This window comes from Hippichthys cyanospilos, chromosome 9 (assembly GCF_059441005.1).
Source record: "Hippichthys cyanospilos isolate Australia breed blue-spotted pipefish chromosome 9, RoL_Hcya_1.0, whole genome shotgun sequence".
NCBI classification, from domain to species: domain Eukaryota; kingdom Metazoa; phylum Chordata; class Actinopteri; order Syngnathiformes; family Syngnathidae; genus Hippichthys; species Hippichthys cyanospilos.
Window position 1 is genome coordinate 14,224,222 of NC_142377.1, and position 26,714 is coordinate 14,250,935.

The following is a 26,714-nucleotide window of genomic DNA, read 5'->3' on the forward strand; positions in this document are numbered from 1 at the left end:
TTGATCTGAAAAGAAAATCTACTCTTTTTTTGATGGCCTAGTCCAGCCTATAGTGTCCACAGCAGTAGACATTATTTTTTGGTTTATAACTTTTGACTCAATCAAGCTATCCTACTAAGTCCTAGTGTGCTCAAAGAGGACATCCTGGCCTTTCCAACGATATCTCATGTGTTTGGGTGGGATGTGACTGCTGTCTTGCTGAGACAAAATTGACACACCGAGACATAACTTAATACGCTGTATATCGGAAGGATAGAATATTTTCAAGCCATTTTACTTTGCACAACTTACTAACTGAAATGCCACAATTTTTGCCAAAGTGTCCACAGTTTAATGACCAACGTGTCCTTTGAGTAGTGAGTTGAACTCGCTCTGGGTTAGCGACGGAGTCATCCTCGATTACGTTCGCAGCCTTTCCTGCTCATAGTAAGTAAGTCAAGCTCCCCTCAGCAGCTCCAAGGCCACGGAATGGTTCTGTGTTTTGACAGATGTGTGCTCCTCACTATTGGGAATGTTTCTCTCCCTCAGACATGAAAATGCAATGAGGCTATCTGTTTATGTAGGAAACCTTCAGCTCCATATTCTAACCCCTCATTCTTTTTTACCACTGGCATCTCTTCTTCTGTTTTTGACCCACTTCTCACCCGTGTTGTTTCATCTTGCGAATTGTTGACGTGTGTCTCTGACCATGTACATTTACTTGACTCCTACATACGGTCTATTGCCTTGATATTTTGTTGAGAAAGGAAATCAAACTGCGTCACTCTTTTCATTCATCACTGATTTTTATTGCTTCCTCTTCTTTTTCCGGTCATTGGTAGACTGATGGTTCTCATAGCTGAAGACACTCACAGTCTGCACGCTGCCTGTATAACCGGCCACCAGTACAGTGTCTAATGCGACAATTCTGTTGAAACTGAAATACAGAAAAGTCCCACGGTTAATTAATTGATGTGATAATGATGTTCAGTTACTGTATATTAGATCAGTGTTTTGAAAAAGGTCTCATATGAGACTTTAGTGGGGAAAAAACCTAAACAGTTGATACGACTCAATTTATTGAATTATCTGACTGGCTACAATGTAAGCCGTCAATAATAGCTGATCATGAAAATAATACAGCTTTCCCTATTGAATCTTTTTAAAATCAGTTATACTATCACCCCCCCCAAAAATATATATATATATATATATATATTTGATCTTTTTTTAATTTACTGCAGTTGAATGTAAGTTGGATCTACATGAATACATTTTTTATTGTCCTCTACGCATATGAATTATTATGAGTCAAAAAATTTGCCCATGCTAAACTGTTAGCATTCATAATTCGCATTTATGTGGTACCACTTAGCAACCCCTAATGTCAATTCCGACCCGATTTGGACGAATCATCTGTAATCATCGTACAAAATTAAAAAACAAACAAACAAACATAAAAAAACACTAAGAGGCTAAAAGTGACAATAGAATGTCTAAACAGGTAGAGGTTCAAAACGGCACCATGTGTTTATTCCAAAATGCGTGCAAAAGGAATTTATTTGATGGCGCATTTTGACCGTATTTCCTACGACACTCAGCGATTAAGGTCAACAAACACAAACTTATATTTAACACTCACAATTTTTTTTTTGTACATTACACATGTAATGCCTGACCATAATATGTAATAATGTTAATAGGTCACTTCCAAACAAGGCTTCAACTCTATTCCATAAGTAAACCTAATAGTGGAGTGAATAACTTTCAAAACGGCTTTTGGTTTTCGGACTTAAATTTTACTCGAGTGAGGTGGAGTCATCAAGATTTAGTTAAATGTTCAATGATTATATTTATTCAGTTACTGTTCATTTATTTATGTTTTCCTCCCAAAAAACATCTGCAGTCTAAATATAGACGATATTTTAATTGATCATTGCATGTTTGTTCCACGCTAAACTACAGAATGTCTCTCCTATGCTGTGTAAGGATGCAGCTATGTGCCCGCTTGTCTCATTTTAGTCACAGAGGTTCATTGAGGCCAGTATCTAATTTAGTTCACCACCAAGTTTGAAATAACCAAGGTGCAATTTGGGGCATTTTTACAGCATATTTGAAGTACAGAAATGTGGCAGCTCTCCTTACCACCTCGTTTCAGAACGTGTTGCTCTCTCTCACACGGGAACACAAACACTCATTAACTTATGACTGACTGTCAACATAATGTGAAAGGCAATAAGCAAGCCTTTCATGTAAATCTACTTGGCACAAGTTTGAATTCATCTTCAACAAGTCTGAAGCAATTTTGGACTTTAAGACTCCTGATTCCTGTAAAATTGGTGTTTGTGTCCTTGAGATACCCAAACGCCCCCAAATTGATGCCCCCGAAACGTTCAGGGTTGAACTTCAAATGAGTTCTCTAGTCCGACTGCTTCCATCATTATTGATAGAGGCGAAGAACTTCAGAATGAACTCTGTCTGGTCATTGAAAAATATTTTACTATCTTGTTACCTGAAATATTTAATGACAGCGTCATATCCTCCTGAGAGGCAGCTTATTAGTTTGTGTCCATTTTGTCTCAGCAAGACAGCAAAGCAAATTGCATCCCACACATGAGACGTCATTGGAAAAGCCAGGATGTCCTCTACTGAGCACACTGGGACTTAGTAGGGTAGCCCGAACATGTATTAAAAAAAAAAAAAAAAAATAAGCGTCCAATACAGTGTACACAAATGAGTAGGCTTAGTAGCAGGAGGATTTTGACCAAACATTGTCCAATGCTTGCTATTTTAACAACTGTTACCTCTTTCTGCAGGCTCATTTCTACTACTGAGTCACAGTTACTCAATCCAAAAAGACATAAATCAGTATGATTATTCTTGCGCTCCATTTTCTGGAATATGTTTGAAAGCCCATTTCACATATTTCTTACTCAGTATTGAAAAATGGAAAACTTGCTGCCCATCAAGGGCAAATATTATCTAAATATTTGGTCAGATCAGTGCCTTTGCTGCGGATCAGATGCTCCTCAATGGCACATGTACGATTCCTTAACATTCATGAAAATTTTATTTGTTCAATCAAGGACCTCTGCTGGTTTATAATTTGTGTGTGTTTACCTTCAAAATGTTGCAAATACTGGAGATCACAATTTAAAGTTGCTTTTTGGACGCACAAAAAAATGACATTATAAAGGCTGGCATTTTATTGTGTTTTTGTGTATGAGTTAGTCATTATTTTTTAATAATTTATACTTGAATGATTTATATTGTGTACAACAACAGTCCTCTAGGTCCCTCGGAGTACATGAAAGTCCTTTTCGGGGCACATGAGATTTTAACAGGGCTTCTGCTGGTATCAGGAAAATCTAATTTAATGATTATTAAGACTGTGATGGGAGGTATATTTATACTTTCAAATTAAGAGTAAACCAATTGGAACATGAAGGAACTTACTCCTAGCTTGTGTTTGCAAAACGTTTTGTTGACAGATGATATTACACGATCTAGAGATAACACAAATGTAACATTTTTTAATCTGTTTTAAGGTTGTTTTTTTTCCCAATGAAGAATAATTTGCACGTGCTAAGGGGTACTTGGCTGAAATTTTTATTCTCAAGAGGTACATCACTGAAAAAAAAGGTTGAGATATTTATTGAGACCTTTTTTTTCCAAACCAAATGGCATGTCTTTAACAGTTGAAATGAGCAAAAATAGCCAACACAAGTTCAATCAAGTGTGACAGTGCAACAGTTAAGGTGTAGGAAGCAGACAAATCCCTGAGACACAATTACCGTTTTCGAGTCGTCAGTTTTTAGTTTTTAATGAGCTGCGATCTCCATCATCCGTCCAAGCAAGAATCTTTCCCTTTGGAAATTTTCCAGTTATTTATGTGTGTGCGCGCCAGCCAAACTGCAGTTAAACAATTAGTTCCACTATTCCTTTCACTGTGTGCATGCTCCTGCATGCATTTATTTTTGTTTGTTGCTGGAGTCAGATAAAACCATCCCAACCAGAGTGTGTGTTACATTCACTGGTCCAAAGCCTCAGTGTTGGTGTGTGGTTTCAATCAGTTCCAGTTGTTACCGCTGTCCAGGAAGATACTACGGCACAGTCCCTGCTATCTCCGGGCTACTAAGCATTAGTCTGCTTTGATGTTCTGTACCTCTTTCGAGTATTATTGACTTCTCGCGAGCTTTTTTTTTTCAGGCCGGTGAATAGATGCGTTAAATGCATTTATTAGAATAGCCATTTGTTTTGATGTGTGACTAAATGAATAGACTATCCACCCATTCATTTTCTCTTACGCAGTGCTTCTCAATTACATTTTGCAAAGGCCCCCCCAGGAATGAGAAAACATTTCGCGACCTCCCCTCCCCCACTTGCCACGCCGACCATAAATAAGAGTATTAGCTATAAAAATGGAATATTCCTACAAATGTATCTTTTATTAACACTGACTCAAGGAAAAGAAATATTAAAAGAACTTTCAACTGTTAATTACTTTTTTTACAGCATTTATACAGGTTAAAAGTTTAAGACATGGTGTCAAACATACGGCCTGCGGGCCGGATCTGGCCCACAAATGGGTTTAATCCGGCCCGTTGATGATTTTGTAAGGTGTAAAAATAAGATTTTTTTTTTTTAATAAATGAAAAACTTGTAATGTTTTATGATTATTAGTAATGTTAATGTTTTATAATTAATAGTGATGTTGTGCTTTTACTATTTTGGATAGTACATAATCAAAAAATCCTAATAAATTTGAAGTTGTTTTTAACTTATGTAAACCTATACCATGATTTCATTGGTTTGGTGCACTTGGGAATAGATTTTCCTAAGGCCTGCAAACTAAAACAAGTTTGACACCCCTGGTCTAAGCAGAGAAAAACCCAAATGCATCAAGTGCCCAATTTATTACAATTACACTTTTCACGGCAAAAACAAATCATAGGGCCCCCCCCCCCCCCCCCCCCCCCCTCCCCTTGGTTGTGTTTTCTCTGCATGTAATAAATGCACAACAGCAGACTGTTCTTTTGGTATTCGCAACAGCAGCATGTTGTCTTTCAACGCTAACCATCATTTTGGTCTTCTTAAGCAGCAGCATGTTCTCTTTCAATGCTAACCATCAGATTTGCAGATGTTATGTCTGCTCTGCAGGTGGTGGGTATTATATGAGGACAGGCGATTTATTTTGTCACGTGTAAAATATAGTTCTGTGTGAGTAGACTCGTTGGAGTAAATTCAGTTTTCAAATTTCAGCTTCGTTGTTATTCTTACGTTTTATTCCTCACACGTTTTTGGTGTTCTTTCACGTCATTCATTCGATATATGTCATTCCAATTTCGTTATTTTTTGAATATTCATGCCTTTACCAATTCAATTTTTTGTCATTCTGAAAATTTAGTTTTCCCCACGATGAAAAATGTTCTACCTTTAATTCACCATTCATTTACGATTGCATTATCAACATTACATATGAACATTGTTCTTGTTTGAAAATCAAAACATTCAGCACATTCGGTTCACCTTGGGAAGGATTTTTAACATTCCAAAAATCAACACATACCAAAAATGATATATTTTGATCATTAAAATACACATATTTTCAGAAATTAACATTTTTTTCCTCTTTAAACCATTCCAACTTTAAACTGTTCAGATTATCAATGCCGATGCCAAAAATGACCATTTACCAAAATGTCAACATTTTGCCAATTAAAATGCCCAAATTAAAATACCCACAATTGTTCTTCCTTTCTACATTCTACATATATGACAAATTTAAACTGTCATTGTGAAAATAGGGAGAGAGGAATATAAATGTCTTACCTCAACCACGCAGGGAGCACATAAAGCATGCAATCAACATGCAATCGTCCAGCAAAACATACCTACCAACACAGGTATAAATCATCAAGAAAAAAAAAAAATCTTTACTGCTAATAATTACAAAAGTACTGTTTGTGAAATGATAGTATACCGTAACCTGTTACACTCTGACTTCAGTCACTTTGGGTGATTATCTCTAATATGCATTATTATTATTGAGAATTGATTTCACATCCCGACACTGAGTTTTGTGTTTGTAAATTTAAACTGGTCAGTGGGTAGACACAAGGTTGGCTAGGTCTGAAAGGCAGCAGCGATCCTCGTGAAAGAAACAGGAAGCTGTGCTATCCTGCTGCTGCTTTAGAATATGTCACAGCATTTGCATCAACTCATATAATAGCCTCTGTGTGTACAGTAAATGTATGTATGTGTGTGTGTGTGTTTTCCATATGTTTTGCTTTAATAGCTGTTTACACCAGGAAAACCAAATTCCTCCGCATTGGCCTTCAGGGACCCGCACGCAAGTGCATTGTGTACACACACACACACACACACACACACACACACACACATACAGTATGCAAACACAGATAAAAACACTCACGATATGTGAACAAACAAACGTGCATGCCCCCAAAAACACATGTAAGCAGACAGCCGGGTCTCTTCAGCCCTTCTTGATTGCTCTGGTCTGATTCGGATTAGAGGCTCATCATTCTCAGATCTCACTAATGGCTCTGAGGTCGGGCGGTTTGGCGGTTTGATGCTGATGCCAGCAAACAATTGGTTGAGGGCCTGCCTGGATGGCACTAAGGACTTTGGTGGGAATGTGTTTAGTTCTCAGGAACTCAAAAACAAGACCCGCTTTTAACCCATAATACTCCTTTGGCAGTAGGAGTCAAAATGAGTCAGTACATGCTGGGAACGGATCAGCTGACCGCACCATTGACATGCATGATATAGTGTGCAGATGTTATCCTAATATTCAGAAAGCAGGTGTGTGCAATCACTGCTCGAATCATTAAATGCACTTGCGCACTCGATCGAGGCCCTGATCTGGAAGTCAAATCTCCCTACTTTTATGCCACCTATTCTTAACCTTTATCGGATTACATCATCATTTCAAGGAGATGAAATCTACATCCTTTACAACAGAAAGGAAAGTAGCAAATATATTCAGGTATATGGTTATGTGGAGCGTGCTTGTCACTATAGGTAGCTAGACAGATAGCTTAGTTAGCTAGATAGACAGATAGCTTAGTTAGCTAGATAGACAGATAGCTTAGTTAGCTAGATAGACAGATAGCTTAGTTAGCTAGATAGACAGATAGCTTGGTTAGCTAGATAGACAGATAGCTTAGTTAGCTAGATAGACAGATAGCTTGGTTAGCTAGATAGACAGATAGCTTGGTTAGCTAGATAGACAGAAAGCTTAGTTAGCTAGATAGACAGATAGCTAGCTAGATAGACAGACAGATAGATATATTGATAGATGGATATTTCAATTGAATATCGAGTATAAAAACCTGTTAAAAACGCCAAATACTATATTTCCGGGACTTTATGAATGCCCAACTTTGATTAATTGCTTGATGAGCACCATTTATTTTACTTAGATTTAACCTGTGCTTAGCATCACTAACGTTCCTACCCCTCGAAATCTTCCCCTCATAAATTTTGGTCTATGAGATGAATTTGGCTGGCATATTTGAGTGTGTGGTATTGAAATGCCACGTACAATTTTGTTGACCTAGAATGAGTATCAATTCTTTCAAATGAGGTTAACCTCAAATTGTTGCCAACTGTAATCATTTGCCTTGTCTTACTTCAATGAGGTCAGGGCTGCGTTGAAAGCGTATATCCAATCCGGCCATTTACGCTGCAGTCGCATTGACAGGTACAACGCATAGCGGCTTTTTACCCACATTTAGAGGAGGCATGGTCCTGATCTGAGGATATCCGGTATAATGCATTTTTCCCCTTCTCTTTGCGCTGCCATGACCCACATCTGAATTGTGCCACTCAAGAGCAAAAAAAAAAGAAAAAAAGTGTCACTTGCGCCAAATAGTGAAAATGAAGTTAAATGAATCTTTTCATCTAAGAAAAGTACTTATCTTTTTCTAAACTGAAACGCCTTTGTAAAGACTTTCCAGAAGTGTGAATTCGTTTATTAGGCAAAGTCAGCTATTTGAGGGAATATATTTCAAGTGAGTGCGAAGGAAATTAGAATTTTTAGGGGGTGAGATGCCAGGGACAGAGACGGACGGGAAAACAGATAGAGAAGTGAGCGAGAGTTGCTAAAATAAATAAACATCGCCGGGAAGTGTTGAGTCCATGCACAGGACGTGGTTTGACTTGTGTGTGTGCGTGCGTTCGTCTGTGCATATATGCGTGTGTTTATCAAACCCAGCTGGCACCCATTTGCCTCGGAATGAGTCTGCACCTCTCGGAGGCCCAAGCTTGCCCTGCTTTGAAGGCCTCTGTCTTGTATATATGTCCATGCATATATGTGTATGTGTGTGTGAGTGAGCGTACATAATGACAGCTTCATTAGAGTAGCCTGTGGTGCCAGAGAACATATAAAACACCCACACATGCTGTGTATATGTAATTTTTTTTTATATTATATGTATATTATGTGTTCTCCGCCTATATGTTTTTAACACACATGTAGATGTACTCTCACGCACATACTTATAGAGCCACAAGATTTCAGGTTACGCAAGTGTGCACATAGACCCCTGAACAGTCCCCAGGGATTGACGGTAACGACTTCCAGATGCAGGTTGAGCGCAGAAAGCACACTAACACAGAAACACAGACAAATCTTCTGCTTTGTTGAAGTCAGCGCAACTGCTTTTTAAATTAATGAAGTGCGTGTGGATGTGAATAACAACAAGAGTTGACATGTTTACACAGACAGTGTGGCTTGTTCGTCACACAAATACGGCCAAGAAAAGGAATTAAGAGGTGCAACGAGGAATCAAAAACTGATGGATGATCAAATGGATTGATAATTGCTTTTGCTAATCATTTGCCTTCTCATTTATTTAGTCCTCTGTGAAAATAGACTGATGATTATTGTGTTGAATCAAAATGTTTGCATATATATATATATATATATATATATATATATATATATATATATATATATATATATATATATATATGTATATGTGTATGTATGTTTTTTTTTTTTTTTTTTAGCGACCTAAATTGGCAGTTTAAACTTCATTTCAGAACAACACTGTGTGACCGTGTTTTCAGAACGGCACCGTTTTTTTTCCACATCGGCGCCTGGTCACAATGGGAACCAAAGATGATCAAGTTGGTCGTTTCTATGCTTCAGGGAGGATCTTTAAAGTAAAAACGTATACAGGCCATTTATGTCATTAGTTACTTGTACCATTTTTTTAAATTTTTTTTGTATTGCCTACCTTGTTATTTGCTCAGTTATGGAATGTAGTCCGCTCGGATAAGTGAACAGAATAAGAATTTTATAGTGTGGTATTACTATGCATATGACAATAAAACTCTTGAATGTTGAATCTGAAAAGGTACAGTTAATTTTGAAGGATCGACTGGCTTCTTTAAAACATTTATCTTTTACTAGGATAAAATGGCTTGACAGGCAGCTCATTGTCCTGTATATTTCATAGCGCTTCCAAAAAAAAAAAACAAATTACGCGCGCACACCCTCCCGGTAGATCGCGGGAGGTTGGCTGCTGGAAAAGGGTTCGGGTTAGTTGTAAAGTCTTATTAGGCTGTTTTCTTACATGTTAACCAGGTTCTCAGATTTAAAAAAAATATGTATTTACAGCTCTAATCTTCGGAAAGTGTCTGTTTTTTTGAAATAGAGATGGAAACTAAAATACGTTTTGAAAAACAAGCATAAGTTGCAACCTTAAAACTACTCATACGGGAAGTTATATAGCGGCAATAAATTTCAAAATAAAGGTCACCATGTGGTCTCAGACAAAAATATGATCTAAGCTATTTAAATTTCTTCTGTTTGTTTTCCCAGATGTGGCCAATACCTACACTGAGCCCCTCATATTAAGGTCAGATGTCATTCCAGAGAGGACACAAGATGACGACGGAGGCAAATGCCAAAGCAGCCTCTCCCACTCTGAGCTTACTACACCCAGCAGGAGTATCACATGTGAGTAAATAGCGCGCTCGCACGCACACATTCACACAAACTGTGAAAATTGTATTTCCATTACATACAGTATCACCAGGTCGGATGAGTCACATTGTCCTGACCTTTAACAAATAGGCCCACAAAAACGATCCGCATTGTCAGCCAAGTAGGTTACTTTCGTGATTTTTGAAAACAAGCAAGCGCACTTGTTTGTCTCATTTTCTGCTGTCTTCTGCCTCCCCCCCGTTATGGGGAAATAAGTCTCGAACGACTGTGGCGGCTACTGAGAAATTTGCTTCCATTTGTAAGTCTCATTTCATTTTTCACGGTTCATGGGACATTATGTTATCAGTTCAATCAATATGAATCCTAATGAAATATTAGATTTAATCAGTTGAAAGCCATGCTGGATGATGTCACATTCTCTTCAAGAACCCTGTATTTTTTTTCTGTAATTCAGCCTTTCTACAAAAAAGACATTGTGTGCTCCTTGTTTTTAATTCTCCATGTGTTTTAGCTAAAAACAAAACAAAACAAAAAAAACATAAAGGTTCTGTTCGGGGCCTGGTCGGGACTTTCCTGACAATGAGAAACAAAAGAAACTGCTCTATCAGAAAGGTGGATCAAATATCAAAAACTCAACAACATCAGTGGACAAATGAAATGGACCGCAGAACATGACTACCTGTATTTTCCATTACTGCACTTTGAAAGCACTTTCCCACCTACGTTGTTTGGTCAGAACCAAAATAATTCATGTGATAGCGTTTGAGAGAGCAGTCTGGACCAAAGAGCCAAAATTTGATCCAACTCAAGGAGGTGGTTTGGGCTTAGGACAAATTGTGTTACAGTCTGGTCGGTTTGATCCGCAGTGTAATAAAACTGTTCTAAGGTGTCAGGGAAGGACTGTCACATTTTAAAATGTAAAAAGTTTGTACAAAAGTCTTTGTACAATCAAAGTATGGGAAGACAATGCTCCCGCACTTGATTATGGTAGAAAGTTGTGGAAAATTAATTGCACTACTTAGCTGCAGGCTTTGTTCATTGAGTCCAGAAGATATTAACACAAACCATAATTTGAACAAACTACATGATGCTTTGGTCTTACAGGTTAGGCTTATTCTGAAATAGGCAAATGAAACAAGAACTAAAATGAAAGACAGTTGACCTACTTTAATTGTTGATTTTATGCATGCCATCAAACAACTTCTACCAAACAAACGTGGTGTAAAAATAATTCATTTGTCATACATAAGCAATGCCTTTGTAATTATATGACTTACTATTATTAAAGGAGAACCCCAAAATGTACTTAATAGTCGAAATAATCCATTTATGCCCCCTTAGTCTAAACACAGCATTCTGATTATTTTGTCTGTAGTCTAAATTAGGCAACAAGATCCACGTGTTGTCTTGGGGCGACAATGTTTATGTTCTCTCTAAATTTTATTTGAGCTGTGTGGTATCGTCTTCCTTTGGTCGCACATGTGCGAAGATTTTTTTTTCCATGCTTACGCTATGCCTTCGCTGTGCAAAAGACTTTTTTTTTTTTTTCTCGTTCATCACCCTTGCGTTTTTCGTTTTCCCCATCTAAGATCTCGGAGCGCCGCTCTCGTGAATCACCCCGATTGGCCCTATTGTCCTGTCTTCCTTTTGAGTCAATGCCTTTGTTTATTTCTCGGACGCTTCGAGCCTGTTAAGTTAATCTCGTTGCCTAGTACTTCTGCGGGTGTAATGCCAGTAAAATGTAAGTGAACTGTTTAGTGTTTATCGTGCTAGCTCTCACTGCCTCAGTTTTATCAAGCGAACACCTGGAAATCCTTCTCTTGAGTCATATCGTTATCGGCCGACACCACCCATTTCCCTCCCTCATATTTCAAGTCAGTGTCAGCCAAACAGTCTGTCTCTCACTCACTTTCGTCTGGACTTAAGCTATGTCTGCTGTATCGAAGCCAAAGATTGCGCAATGATGCTGCCAGTACGCCACCATAGATGTAAATTTGTCTTAGTCTGACTCCAGTTGAAATCAGGCAAAAGATTGCCCTCTAAAAGCGCATTTTCTTCCCGTTTTGTAACAATGACCGAAAAGAGCAAACGAGAAGCGGGAAGGCTGTTGAGTAAGTTGACATTTGAGCTCGTGTTAGAGATTTTTGTTTCCTGGAATCCAGTAACGGGTGACGTGCACATCCAAACCTGCTTTGTGCTAATAGTTATTTTGTGGCAAGTGAGCGACCCGCAGAAGAGTTAGGAAGCGTATAAGTAGGTGAATGGTGAGTGTGTGAGTGGGTGTGTGAACGTCTGCCGTGTCTGCTTGTGGTCTGTGCTTCGCTACCTGTTCTGTCTGATGTGCGTGCGTGTGTCCCTATTTTCAGGTCCACCGTGGTGTTATTCTGAGTCTTGTGCTTTCTTCCTCCCCCTGTTGGGTTTTATGACCCTATAAAATCTATGGACCCCGCTGACTCCATATGGTACGCAGAGAGTTACGTAGCGAGGGTTTAGTTGGAATTCTTTACCATGCTTCACACTTCACGGCTTTTCTTAGATACGTTGCTTTAACCGCAAACTAATGCCGCATACACACGTAAAGATAATTGTGCTGTTGCGTTCCCGATTTGGCCCAAGGATGTTAAGCACCCTACTGTCTTGTTAGGGCTGTGCAATAAATCAAATCAGTTTGATTAATTCATGATATTGTACATTGAAAATGAGCTAAATTGAGAAAACAATGTGAACTCGCAAACACAATTACATGCATTCTGTCACTTCAAAACCTCAATTATTTCCGTCAAGGAGTTTTAAAAATTGAGATTAACTAACATCTGTAAATAATTGATCTAAATATTCTCTTTTTAATCCCACCTAAAAAAAAGTGAAAAAGATTCATATACAAAAACAAAAAAGTGGCTTTGGACATACAGTACATTTTCTTTGACATACTTCAGCAGAGGCAGTTGTAATCAGTTATGTTCTGCTTTATCTGAGACCAGCCACAATAAATGCTGGCGGCAAACTTTAGATTTGGCCATCAAGAGGCTTGATTCTGTTTTCTTCTGTCAATCACCAAATAATTAGAAAGTAACATTAAAATATAACATATTTTGTCCTATCTATTGCACTTAATACAATGCGGGGTGTTCTTCAGTTGAGTTTGGCAAAGAGCTTTTCTAGGGCTCACTCCTTCATGTTTTTGTTGGGACTGCGGTCCCAGGTGAGTGCTTTGCATTTTGCTCAGCCTGGTCCTAACCCTAACCCTAGTGAGATTGTCCCATAAGATTAACCAAAACTTTGAGTAGTGTTAAGCGTACATTTGTCCAGATAATAGAACAAAGGAATAGATGGTGGGACATTACATTAAAAGGATAGCATTTAGCCATTATTTAGCCATTTTCAGCAGCAAAAACTTCATATTGTTTATACACTGGCCCAACCTCCAATGACTTTTCAGGGAAAATATCAACATTTTCCCAAAATTCTTGATGACCGGCACATCCTTGCTGTCTGAAAATGACATCACATGTCCTCAAGGCTCACCTGTTTTCCGCCTTTGTTCACAACATGCCGTTTTCAGTCAACAGCGAGTGGAGCAATTTGTTTCTAAAAGGTATTTGTTGTACATGAAAAGTAATTTAGTTATCAAATCAAGTACAGGAAAAATATTTTTAAAAAATTGCTGAAGATTTGCTGAAGAAGTTTAGTATCTCATGTTGAGAAAAAAAAAGAAGCACATCATAGAACACCAAAACTGTCACAGTTTAAAATATTCAAATATTTGAAAAGTCCTTGTGCGTATGAAGCCTAAGACATATAAAATGACTGGAGGTGTGTATTGAGCTTATGGCTATGTGAGATCTGCCCATCATTGCGTATTAGTTTGTGCTTGTGTGTGTTATTAACACGGAGTGCGAAGAAACAAAAGCCAAAACAGGATGTTTCTTACCAATGACGTTGTGATGGCTGTAACACAAGCATGTGTCTGGCGCTGAGCGTACGACCAGCCGTCTGAGAACAATGTGCCTGTCAGCGTGTGAGTGCATGTGCGCGAGTGAGACAGACGCACTCCTCATTAGCGATGTCATGAACCCACCGCGGCTTTGACGTCAGGGTCACAGCAGGATGTGTTTGCATAACGGTCCTACCTCACCAGACACTTGTAATTCATCAAATTAAAAACGCTGCCTTTTAGTTCCTCGACGAAATGGATTTTGATTCTTCTCTGACTTATGCTTTACTTTTACAGGAAGAATAGCGTCGTTTGTTGGCAGGCCTACAAACAGATGGCCCTGAGAGTATGACGTCTTAAATAACGATGACAAAGTTATTTTTTGTTTTATGCATCTTGTCATCACGGTGTCATTGGTGAAATTTAGCAGGACCGTGACAAAGTGCTCTCAAGGGATATTTCAGTAGCTGCAACCCCTGAATTTATTGAGATTCAGTGCAAGATTACGTTCCAAATTCTGCCGTTTCAATTATTTGAAGTCATTATTTAACAAGTGGGATAAATTAAAAACAACTTTCAGTAAGATGTGAGACAGTTCAACTTCAGAACGAGGAATTAACATTGTAACAGGCTCCGAATGGGCCATTTAATAACTGTTAACCGATTTATATGGGGTGATTTTTGTATTCTTTTTATAATACGTTTATGGCATATAATACTGTGCACAATACAAATAGAATCCTCCTCCATTCCTAGTCAGATTCCATATTCTTCAGTGGCAATGAAAAAGTGGTGCATGCCAACAGAGGATAAGTGGCGTGATAAATACATCTCTGGGTTGGGGAGTAGAGCGCATGAGGAGGGTACGGTGCGCTTTTACTGTTGGTGACTCATTTTTAATTGCGCATGTTGGCACATTGCACTTAATAATCTGCAACAAAATATAATACGAGCATGTGTTTAAGTATTGAGGACGCTGCAGTTTCCCAGTCTCATCATGTCAACACCACACGCTGTTATTTTTAACCGCTGCTGAATCATTGTGTGTATGAGTCACGCCTGCGCAAGTCTTCCTGTCCCAAATATCAACGTACAAACACCGACCCACTTTTTTTTTTGCCTTCCTTCTCCCACATGTTCACTTCGTTTCAATTTTTTAACACACAATTTCAAACAAAGGGACCTTGTGTGTGTTTCTTTGGGGGGGGAGGGGGGAGTTGGAGTGAGGCCTTCACGTGTTCATGCGTGCATATATTCAAACTCTCTTGGGAGACAATCCTGACTCATGAGCTCTCAGAGTTTGTTTGTTTACATGCCAGTTTCTGCTATATCCTTCTGAGAGCAAGCCTATTCATTCATTTGTGCCCACTATAGTCAACATTTGTTTTTAGTCAATATATTTGGACTCATTTGAGCTACCCTACTAGTGTGCTAAGTGGAAGATGTTCATCCAACTATTGTCTAGATCTGCTTATCCTCACAAGGGTCCCTGGCTTCATGGCTGATGTTTCATGGTATAGCTATATTGAAATTAAAGCTCTATTTTTTCCTATGGAACACAGCCTGTTTTATTTTTCAACAAGACTTTGAATATCTGACACATCAAGATATGTGTACCATGTTTAGTACAAATGAATGAATAATAATATACATTAACGTTCTACTTTTTTTTCTTAATTGTTTTTCGAAAGTTACGCCCCGTCACTAAGCTATTTTTAAAGCCCTTGTACGTATCCTCCATGCAACGCCACATTAAAAAAATAAAAAACACACAAAGACAAAAAAAAAATTGTTGCCTTCTCAACTTGTTGAGTCAACTCTGAAATCACTAGTGATACCATATCAAGACTGTTTGGTAAGTTAACTGTAACACACCCAATGACAATTTAGTATGTCCAATACACCTTCCATGCATGTTTTTTGGAGAAGAATCAAACTCCACACAGGAAGGCCAGATCCAGCTGGCTTGGAACTTGGGTCCCCTTAACTATGAGGCGGACGTGCTATTCACTACACTATGGAGCCGCCCCTCATGTCAATATGTTTTGCTTCATTTGTATGTTTGTTTCCTCATATATGTTTTATGTTTTGGTACTTTTTGGTAGCAGGAAGATTAAGACTTCACCAACAAATGAATTGAACACCCAAATTAGTGACAACACTCACTTTTCGTAGATGCACACTTGGGGAAACATGCACAAAGAATAAATGTACTGTACGTACTGTGAGCCACACCAGATTTAGAAAAAATTCCTCTCAATGATGTGAGTTTGATTTTATCACTTGCAGACTTTAAATTTATACAGCAAGCAAGTTTGTTTAACTAGCATACATGTTAAAAGAAAATGTAAAAAAAAAGAGCACTTATGTTTTAACAATCGTTGTGCTAAGCATTATGACTTGATTTAGATTTTTAAAGTTGAATATGTGTCACGTGCTCCAGCGCGATTCTTAGGTCAGAAGGGGTTAAGACAAAGACCTCCTCCTTATCCTCCATGTCCGCCAAGAAAGGAAAAAAAACAGCGATTGCCACCCAATTATTTTTGAAGAGGCAGCTTGTTGTTTTAACTACACACATCCAATCATATTCTACCCTGTTTATACGCCCCCTTTATTAATTTAAGCAAAAAATAAAAGTTACCGTTCATACAGTGATAGTTCACCAGAGAAAACCGTCAACCCGGTTAGTGGCCTAGCTGCAATCCTTGGACGGCAACGCAAACCTTGAGCCGTGTGCGCCATTGTGCCACTTTGTAATCCTCTACTTTTCTCACCAAGCTACCTATATCCTGGAATTTTTGTGTTTTTTGTTTTTTTTTAATGAAAAATGCTTAAACAGAAGAGAATCTGAGCGGTACAGCTGGCAGAGGTTGATGAAGCGAAGGGCGGAAGAGACGAGAGCCGTCCCCGTCCACTTTCGCAATAGTTGCGCGGAGAAACTATAGTTCCTTCGGGCAATATGCATGCACGCTGGCTTTGCGGCTTGCCAAACATCTGGAGTAAAGTTAGAAAACGCTGAATGAAAAGAATCTTAAATAACAGTGGATTGGTTGTGCGACGCCGGACGCGAGCCAGTTCAAACAGTCCTTGTTGGGTTATCTGTCTGGGAGCGGTTATCGAACAGACGCTTTTATTGCTCGTCGTGTTCCTTAGCCAGAGTTTAAGACCACACTCTCAGCATGTGTGCGTGTATGTGTGTGTGTGAGTTGCAGTGTAACAATTGTGATTTTTTTTTTTTTTTTTGCTGTGCTCTACTGTGTCCCGACGCCATATGCTTTAAAGCCAAGAAAATACTCAAACATTTAAAAGATGCTATGAAATGTCGCCACTGCAGCAGGGCTTTGACTTGAATATTATTTTTTTTAAATTTGCGTTTGGCAAGGCACCAAAGGTGTGTTTTCCCACCTCTTTGCCACTTCAGCAAAGACTCCAGAGATTAAACAGGGCACATTATAAAAAGCCCAATTAGAAAAAATTGGCACGGGGCGTTCAGTTAAATCGAAACAGTGATTGGTAAATCCACTTTTACTTGCATGTACACAATATACTTGTGTTAGGCTTGAGTTTTTCATATCGTCGGCCACATAATTGCTTGAGGCATGTTGGAATGGTTTTGGAAAACAAAAAATAACAGTTTTAAGATTCCACATTGTTTTTATATGAGGGGGAGGGGTGCTGTAGCAAAAAATTCAAATAGATGTCCGAATGAGTAAGTAAAAGGAAAAATGCTTTGAAATTGCTTCAAATGTGATAAATAGAACGAATTTGTCATTTAATAATCTATTTGAAACTTGGCTGAGCAGTGGAATCGAACTTTCACACAATAAAAGTGTCAGGAAGGGAAAGATGCGGTTTTGAAAAGTTACTAAAAAGGTATTTTTGGCATTTCAAATTGCGAAAGCTACGGATATTGACATATTAAAACTGACCTAAAATCAATATACATTATTGTTGTTTGAATGTTTTGCTGAGTTATAATTTATTCCCGAGTTAAGCAGATATGTTTTTACATCTCAAACATGTTGGCGTGCGCGGGCGTAAAAAGGTTAAGATGGAGTAGTATCCATTTTTCACTTGGTCACTTTTTTTTTCGTAAATTGTGCCCATATCTTTTAACTATCCATGATTTTGTCACCTCATTTTACCTACAGTATTGTCATTTTTTAAAACTCATTTAAATTTACCATGGTTTATGCTCATTTTTACTTTCACTTTAGGGATTGAGGTGAAGAAGCACACAATTGTTTTCTCGCAGGGACAAAACCCGATCTTGCCTGGGGAGAGGTCGAGACTGGCCGCAGACCGGTCCAGCAAACTCTCCCCCTGCAACCGCATTGCACACAGCGTGGTTTTGTATTGTTGAAATATTCATGGCCACTTGTACTTTTTGGCTTTTCTGGAGCCATCCTAGTCGTTCCAAGTTACTGACACAGTCTTAAGACATGACAGGAGCTTGGCTTTTGCCTACGTAGCTGACTGGATGGTTCCGTGGAACCCGCGGCGTCCACACCGAATTCAAGTGACCACAACACACATTCGGTCCAGCCCAGTTGCCCCATGCGCAGAGGAGTTGACGTCGCTTCTTGACACAGTTCAAATTCGGCTTCCTTTTGGAGCAGAGGAGTTTAATTTGGCGTGGCTGGTTCCAACTATGTATTGTTCTTGCCAAAGTAATCTCGGGCCCATGTGCTTCTATCAGCAATTGATGAATAAGCGCTCTCGATGAAGTGAAGTGGCGGCTTAAGGATCGTACTTCATGGCTGTTCTGCTTAAGCTTGACTCCTTTTGTCGTTATACGTCGAAATGATCCACGTTCAATGAATCGTTTAATTAAATTATGCACCGTAGAGCGAGGCATATTCAAAGCCCGTTTTACATTTATTTGGATGAACATTGGAATCGCTCTCATTTAATTGAAGGCATTTCTCAGAAAACTGCTGATCCTCTTCCCGGTTTTGCTGCTAAAGGACGAGATATTGCAGGGAAGTTTGACACCTGTTTTCAAGTGACATCATTAGCATGACGATTTTTAGAAGGAAAAAAATACAAGTGTTACTTATCAGTCGGCCAATCAATTAAAATAAAATGAATGAATAAGACATTTGCTCCCAATGCATTTCAGTGGGTATCAAGTATAAGCTGTTCCACTATTCACAGGCCAAACTGGTAACCTAATTCCCACAAATAACAGCGTTCAAACATTGTTAAAAATAACACAGACATGCAGAATACATTGTGACACAATTCATGAAATATTAAAGCATCATTGTCAAGTGTTTTTTACTAATAGTTGAATGTGTGTCATATATTACAAGTGTGCTTACACTATGTTGCGCTATGTATCTGATCAATATATTCCATGATATATATTGAAGGACACAAGATTACGGGATGGGTTTAGGTGTAATGAATGATGTCGCCAGTGTCACTTGTATACGACTGCTGTAATTGGTTAAAGTACATAACAATGGTTGAAAAATACTTTTCCAAAAATCTGCAAATATTGACCATTTGATCTATTATTTTGGCGTTTGATGGGCCATAATCAGCTGGCAGTTGTTCATTGGATGAGTTAAGGTGTCAACTGTAAATAGTGAATTAAAAGCCCTCTTCTGCCACTCAATTATTCAGTTTATTATTTTGTTACTTGGTCATTCCCATCCTTTTATTAAAGAAATGGGACATTTATTCAAATCGATGATGCAAATACAAATCTTTCATGATTTTATTTCTCCTTCAACCCGTAACATGTCAGAAAATCGGCAAAAATATTGATCGCTGTTTTCCAAAGTAAAAGAAAACATTTGAGAACGCTTTCAACACAATGGCGACGAGTCAAATGAGCATATCGAAACTTTTGATTTCATCAATCACACTAAGTTAACGATTGGCTGTCGATTCATTATTCAACTTCCAGAACTCGGCTTTTGAGGTGGGCTCCCCGTGCATTTCCACACATAGATGTGATCAGCCTCAGGCCGTACAAAAGTCGGCGAGCACTCCTGCACGCACGCGCACCAACAATCCAAACATGGAAACCACACACTTGTAATAATAATAGCAAAGAACCTGTTATCTTGTATTTCTATGATATGAAGTCAGTATCAGCTAACAGTAACTCCTTTGTCTCTTTCCAGGTCAACCAGCAGGCAGATCCACACCCATCCACCCCAGCCAGCCGTGCCGGACGCAACCTAGCAGCCAACTACGCAACGGAACCAAACATCACACGCACGCACACTCCCCTCACTGTCCGCATCCCACGCCTCACACGCACTCACTCCAGTCTGGCGGGGACAGGAATGGGGGCCCTCATCCAAAACTGGGCTCCCTCCCAAGAGGAGGCTCATCCACCTCCTCCTCCTCCTCGGCGGGGCCCCGGAACGGCAAGAAGTTGCAGTCTAACCCTTCCATCACCTCCCAGAGCAGCAAGAGGAGCAAAGGCAGCTCCAAAAGCAGCTCCAAGAGCAACAGCTCCCAGATTCCCACAGAGGCACAGGATGGTAAGATGCACGCACCAGTAATAATTGCAATAATAATAATAATAATACAGCGACAAGATTCTGACTCCACCCCCAGGACTATGACAACTTTTTATTGTTAGGACAACACAGCGCATATTTAACATTTACGTAATGACAAACCACATTCATCGTCAAAATGCAGAGGATTAGCTTTGCTTTAGCTTGGCAGCACAGTGCAGTTGTGGTAAGCAACCATTTATTAAGACCGTGCGTATTCCCTCTTGTCGGGCCGCCTGTAAGGCTTCTATATGACTTAATACCGCAATCAAAAATGATACTATATGCGAACGGGCCAACGGGAGGGGACCATTCGGCGAAAACGCTCATTTTATAGGGGGAGCGAGAAAAGGAAGAAAACCAAGAAGCAACGTCAAAGAGAATGAAGCGGCGTCCGTTATTTTTCAGGGACAGAGGACTCAAATGAGCAGGATTGCTCCCAGGAGGATATCAAATAGTTTACCTAAACTACCTGAAACTATGTTTAAAAATGCATTTATTGCCTCACAGTGGCCTAAGAACCGAGTCAATTTGGACAATCTGTGCACGGCCTCCTGTTCTAAACCTCTACCCTTAACTTGGATGTAGACTACAAAAAATTCAGTATATGGCGTTGTGCTTAGGTTCAATGCACTCTGTACAAATTGTACTGAGCTTTTACAATGTCCAGAAGCACGCAGTTTCTTTTTTTAAACCCGCTTTTTGGAGATCTTTGACATCATAGGTCTGCAGGGGAAAATCCCCCTATTATTGTTTGTCATGGTACAGGGGCTAACTGTAAAATCTGATCTGGTTTGCGTTTTATTGCTGGGTGTGAAGATGGGGAGACGGATAGCTGCATCAGCTACATAAATAAAAAAGTGTGACATCATTGCACAAAGACGCAATTCATTCGCCAATTAACTCGACAAGAAATATATACACAACATAGCACAGTGCTGCTCAGTGGCTAATTATTTGGATGTGTTTTTTGTTTTCTCACAGTCAACCGATATGCTGAATTGTTTATTGTCTCTTGACTAGTTAATGGAAACCTACACATTTAGCTCGTCCCCACGCAAGCAAATATTTGTTATGCGTTGAACACTTTGAAAGATGAATCAGTTGTGTTCGCGGACACAGATTCGCAGATCTTCATTGCGCAGAAATGGACATCTTGTCGCCAGTGTTTACAGGTGGTTCGGCTCTGTTATAGCTGCGCGTAGCATCACTAGCTAGCGGCGCTCGAGTGCTCTATATAGGCTGGCATTGTAGACATGAATGACCTGCACGCTTTAATACTCACAGCCTCACGGAGTTTGTCCTTCTACCGATGACTGTTAAAAAAAAAATCACATTGATGCAAATGTGCAGTTTAAATTTAGGCAAAAGTAATGTTTATCTCGGTTGGTTATTCATTAAGTAAGTGGAAATGTGTTATTTGGTCTTCTGTTTTTACAATTGCTTTTCATGTCGGATTCTTTTTGGAATGCATTAGTTGTCAGTTATTCATTGCACCTTTGTTTCTACATTCATTTGTAAAATGATGAATTGCTTAAATAGGTGCAACACCGTAGTCAATTAAAATATTGAGCATTGGATACACAAAATGCTCTGTGTGTCCTGGTGCAACCTTTTCATTTCCGATAAAAATGCCGATGTAGCAGCTTAGAGTACGGTCCGATACCGATCCGAATGTTATTAGTATAAAGAATTGATAATATTCAAACAAAGACCAATCATCAGCATCAGTTTTTATGAGAAATTCAAACCCGTTCATTCCAAATATTTAGGCTCCCCATTCAACATGAGAATGTATCGCATTTGAATGAAATTGTTTTTTGGGGCGGATGGGGACGCCCCTACCGAACCGATAGTTTCCTCGAAGAAACTGCTTTTGACGTTAAAGAGCGAACTTGTTTTCAATCTCCAGACTGCTGCGTTCACTGCATCCTGGCCTGCCTCTTTTGTGAATTCGTGACGCTGTGCAGCATCGTGCTGGACTGCGCCACCTGCGGCTCGTGCGCCGGCGACGACTCGTGTTTCTGCTGCTGCTGCGCCTCGGAGGAGTGCGGCGACTGCGACCTGCCGTGCGACATGGACTGCGGCATCATCGACGCCTGCTGCGAGTCGGCAGACTGTCTGGAGATCTGCATGGAGTGCTGCAGCCTTTGCTTCTCCTCCTGAGCTCCGGGGGGCGCCGCACACTTGTTGCGAAGACGCTCTCGACGGGCGTCTTGCCAAAGCTGCAAAGTGCTACGTTCGGTCTTTGTTGTCGCAGCTCGGCCGGGACTCTGTGGCTATATTGGCTCCAGAATACAATACGTCTCTCGAAAACGACTCCGAGAGCAGTCAATGGTGAATACCTCCCTTTTTTTACGGATCGAACCAGAGAGCGGCCGGCTGCAGAGTTTCAGCGGCGGTCCGCGAGCGTGCGCGGGCCGGACCGTTCCGACGGAGCCCCTTGTGTCGTTCTAAGTGACTGGAGTTCTCCAAGCGTGAAAAATGACCTCCAAAAGCAAATGAGAAAATGGATCCATTTAACCGGATTTTAGCGTTTCTGTTGATAAGAGCGGCAAGCGTAATGGAAAAATTGAAGCTCAGCTCTCTGTAGAACTGTGGCCGTCTGTCCTTGGCAAGGTTAACGTCTTCCAGTTTGATTGCGCGGCGTGGCCTTTGTGACACGCGCGGCCCGAGAGGCTGATGTCGGCTCCATTGATGTCTTTGTCCACGGAGAAATGTACAAAACAGAGAATAATGGTGGCTTGTGGCAATATTATAGACACATTTCCTTTGTTCCTAAGTGTCTCATTTAAGGGACGTAATCAGCGACCAATCATGAGAGAGTCATTCATCAGCTTGCAGATGGAGCGCATCAAATCGGGAGCGTTAGTGATGGACATCAGCGGGCGACGCTTGATGGCCTTTCCAATGGTCACATTGTCTACTGAACATGTGAAGGGAGACGTCTCTCTCCTTATTTCAGAGTTCTTACTAGGGATGCACCGAAATGAGAATGTTTGACCGAAACTGAAAACGAGAAAGGCTTAGTTGAAAGGCGAAACGCGCAAATGGTAAATACAAACGATAATAAATACAATATGATGACAAGTGTGCGTAACAGGAAACAATCGATGGAAATGGAATAAACCTGCATGTTTTGCCTCCGACAATTGTTCTTCGGCGTTTTAATGCCCGGTTAACCCTTCTGCAATATTTGGATCGTTTTTGAGTGATTTTCTACCACATAACTCTCTCAGTATTTTAGCCGAGGGATGCATGCACGGAGCATTTATTTTAATGACTTAAAATATCAATTTTTACCCCATTGTTCTTCGTGTTTTAAACATTGATAGGAAGGCATTTGCAGTTATTAGCATTTAATCCATTGATGGACTTTTTTTCTTTTTGAGTGTGACATGTCCTACTGTATTTTTTAAGGCACCACAGTTAGCGGCTCGCGCTCACTTTGGAGACACGTGCCGTATCATACAATGACAGCCTTAATTAGTGATTGAATATAATTTTTTAATGGTGGTGTGTTGATGTTGGTACACAGTAGAAATGAGTTGGAAGGTGAAGTCAAGCTAGTTGGTAGCATGCATCAATGCAAAGGCTAACTTCAAAATTAAAGCATACTGCAGCCATTTCATTGTCATTCTTGTATGATTTGATGCGTTTATTTTGAAATTGTTGATGTTAGATGATGTTATTCAGATAAGCTGGCAAGGTTTTTTGCGTCAATACAACATGCTTTTTCAGTGGTATTTTAACTGTCTTTCGACCAAAAAGCTAAAATGCGTTTCGGGGCATTTTCATCCAAAAATGATCAGCGGCTGAAAATTCGGTGCATCCCTAGTGTTTGCTTAGATTTGAGGACCTTTGGCTGTGTTTACCTGAGTCTGCCTCCAAATGGTCAAAACTGGTAAAAGGACTGAAATAGAAAGGCAGCATCTTTCTTGAATAAATTTCATCTTTCTTTGTCACGCTTGCCGTGTGAACAAATGGCCTTCTGGGCTTAGTTCACTGCCTCCATTTCCAAGTAGATTCCAAATCTCTATTAATCCTTTTTGGTGGGCAAGATTTTAGTTAAGATATTTGCATTTCTCCTCTAATGTGAAAATCACATTTCTGTATTATCAGGTTTGGCCAAGCTAGCTGGAGAGCAGGTACTGCTCAACATCTAATTGAATTCCGCCAGTGAAAATATCTCATCTGGTATTATGCTAAGTTGGATCCATGCGCCTGAATGGTACACTTTTGTTAACGGGCCCCCAACTCCCATACCAACACTATGTGCCTTATAAATGACATGATACATATCTCTCCCCTGCCCATCGCAATTGTGCAATGTCGTTTCTCAAATATCAAGGTTGATTTCGACTGGAAGGTCGCTTCGATTTTCGAACGGAAGGCTTTGTTTTATGTGATTTTTGTAAAGTCGAGTTGATAGCGCCGATGCTTAAATGCAAGTTTCTGGGATCGAACAAGTGGAAGCGGTAAAGATTTTATGACTAAGAGTGTTTGAGATTTTCCGACATGTTGAAAATGATAATCCTGGAAAGCCCTGGAAAACAATGCAATATTATACAGAGATTTATGAAGGGACAACTGGATCATAGCGTACTACAGATAAATGGATTAGGACAGGGCCATGTTTGGGGTAAAATACAAAATATCAAAGCACTTTAACTGGGAACAGTTTCTCTGTCGCCAGGCCAACCATAGCAAAGAACAAGCATCACATTTTTATGCACAAAACAAAATCCAAAGGAAAATAAATGTCAGTTTGTTTTTTTTTTGTTTTTGGCAGAAGAGATGAATCTTCAAAGTAAAGCTACATTGTACCACAGTCACTGACTTATTTCCACTGATTAGGACAGCTCAAAGTTTGTTTGCTTGTTTGCTGGTAATTCCTACTTGGCTAGGCTAGCTGTGACATCATCACATTTAATTTCATCTCGTACAGTGTAAGCAAGATTTCAACTAACATATGGACTCACCAACACGAACTTGAAAACCGCATCAGCATTAGTAATCCGTTTTCTAGAGCCGCTTATCCTCACCAGTGTAGTAGGCCTGCAAAACAAGGTTAATTAGGTGAGTGTAACCACGTTGCTATGGCAACACCTTAGCCAGTAGTCCCCTCATAACAGGCCGCACGAAAGCTTGCTTATGAAAAGTCGAATTATGACATGATGATCTGGATGCAGGGTTAAGACTGGAAATTGAGAACTCATTGTAGAAGCGGATAACACCAAAAAAAAAAAAAAGTCATCTCATAAAACATTCACTATGGCTGTTTTTACTGGAAATAGAGATTTTATGTACCATACCATTTATTCTCTGGAATTTGAATGATGTTCTATTATTCCCATTTTTCTACCTTCACAAAGGTTGTGTAACTTTGTGCGTTTGTAATCTCGGTATACGTTTTGTTCAAAAGCGGTTTCCGTAGAAACCCAGCCCCTGTCCGAGTAGTTTTGAGTCTATCGCAGTCCGGATGAAATGTTACTTGACTGTTGTCCGCGATCATGTCAATTTGTTTACAACATAGTAACTTTATTTTCATTTCAAATGCTGTCTTGGAAGTCACATTCAACTTTTTGTTTAGTACTGAATAAACAATGTGAACTCCAGAAAACCGGGATCTTTCTAATTGTTTCTTTGGCTTTATTTTCACACCAAAATCATTGAATATCTTAATACATGTTTATTGCCACTAAGAATGTTCAAATTTTTCTTTACAGTATATTTCTTTAAAATATTTTCCGCTCCCTGAGATGGCTAAAATCGAGTGTTTTTTGCTGCTTAATTTATCGTTCACTGACTCCGTATTAATCAGAATGCCGTTTAGACTGTTAGGGAAACATGGAAAATATTATTGTAAAAATATTGCAGTTTACTTCCCCTTTAAAGTTGCCTGTTGGGGAAGACCAATTCTATATTTCAATTTTTTCGTATAGCTAAAATGGTTTTAAAATACAGAGAGAAAAAAGGACCACAATCCTGAAGTGGATTATCGTAACTCAGTGCTCCCGAGTTTCTTTTTTTTTTTGCAGCATTCTCAAAAAATCAGTAGTGCCTAGAACCGCGTGCCTAATATGAAAATATCCATAAAGATGTTTGAATTTGTCACTCAAAGTCAGAAGAGCAAGATCAATGTGGCTCAATATTCATCTTTTGCCTTGTTTTTTTTTTTTTTTTTGTAGAATTTCTTTAATAATATTTTCAAAAACATCTTTTAGTATCTGGAGGTTTTCCCGTAACCCCGGTAAGATTAGTTGTCTCTGCAGCTGACAGAAAGAAGAAAAAAAAA

The 26,714-nt window shown here is 39.4% G+C and overlaps 1 protein-coding gene and 1 long non-coding RNA gene across 2 annotated transcripts in view; one reads left to right on the forward strand and one right to left on the reverse strand.

The window, feature by feature from the left end:
* The window catches only part of LOC148419026 (uncharacterized), a 40,039-nt gene extending 26,050 nt beyond the window's left edge, over nt 1-13,989 (reverse strand). Inside the window, exons 1-2 of the long non-coding RNA XR_015866573.1 lie at nt 13,893-13,989; nt 5,812-5,873 (exon numbers count right to left, since the gene is read on the reverse strand). This is a non-coding gene — a long non-coding RNA (uncharacterized LOC148419026). The remainder of the gene's footprint in view (nt 1-5,811; nt 5,874-13,892) is intronic.
* mdfi (MyoD family inhibitor) overlaps nt 1-26,039 on the forward strand; it is a 30,956-nt gene extending 4,917 nt beyond the window's left edge. Inside the window, exons 3-5 of the mRNA XM_088422969.1 lie at nt 9,836-9,973; nt 20,033-20,398; nt 22,329-26,039. Of these exons, the coding sequence (XP_088279095.1) occupies nt 9,836-9,973; nt 20,033-20,398; nt 22,329-22,582 (758 nt within the window). The 3' untranslated portion in view covers nt 22,583-26,039. The remainder of the gene's footprint in view (nt 1-9,835; nt 9,974-20,032; nt 20,399-22,328) is intronic.
* The last annotated feature ends 675 nt before the right edge of the window (nt 26,040-26,714 follow it).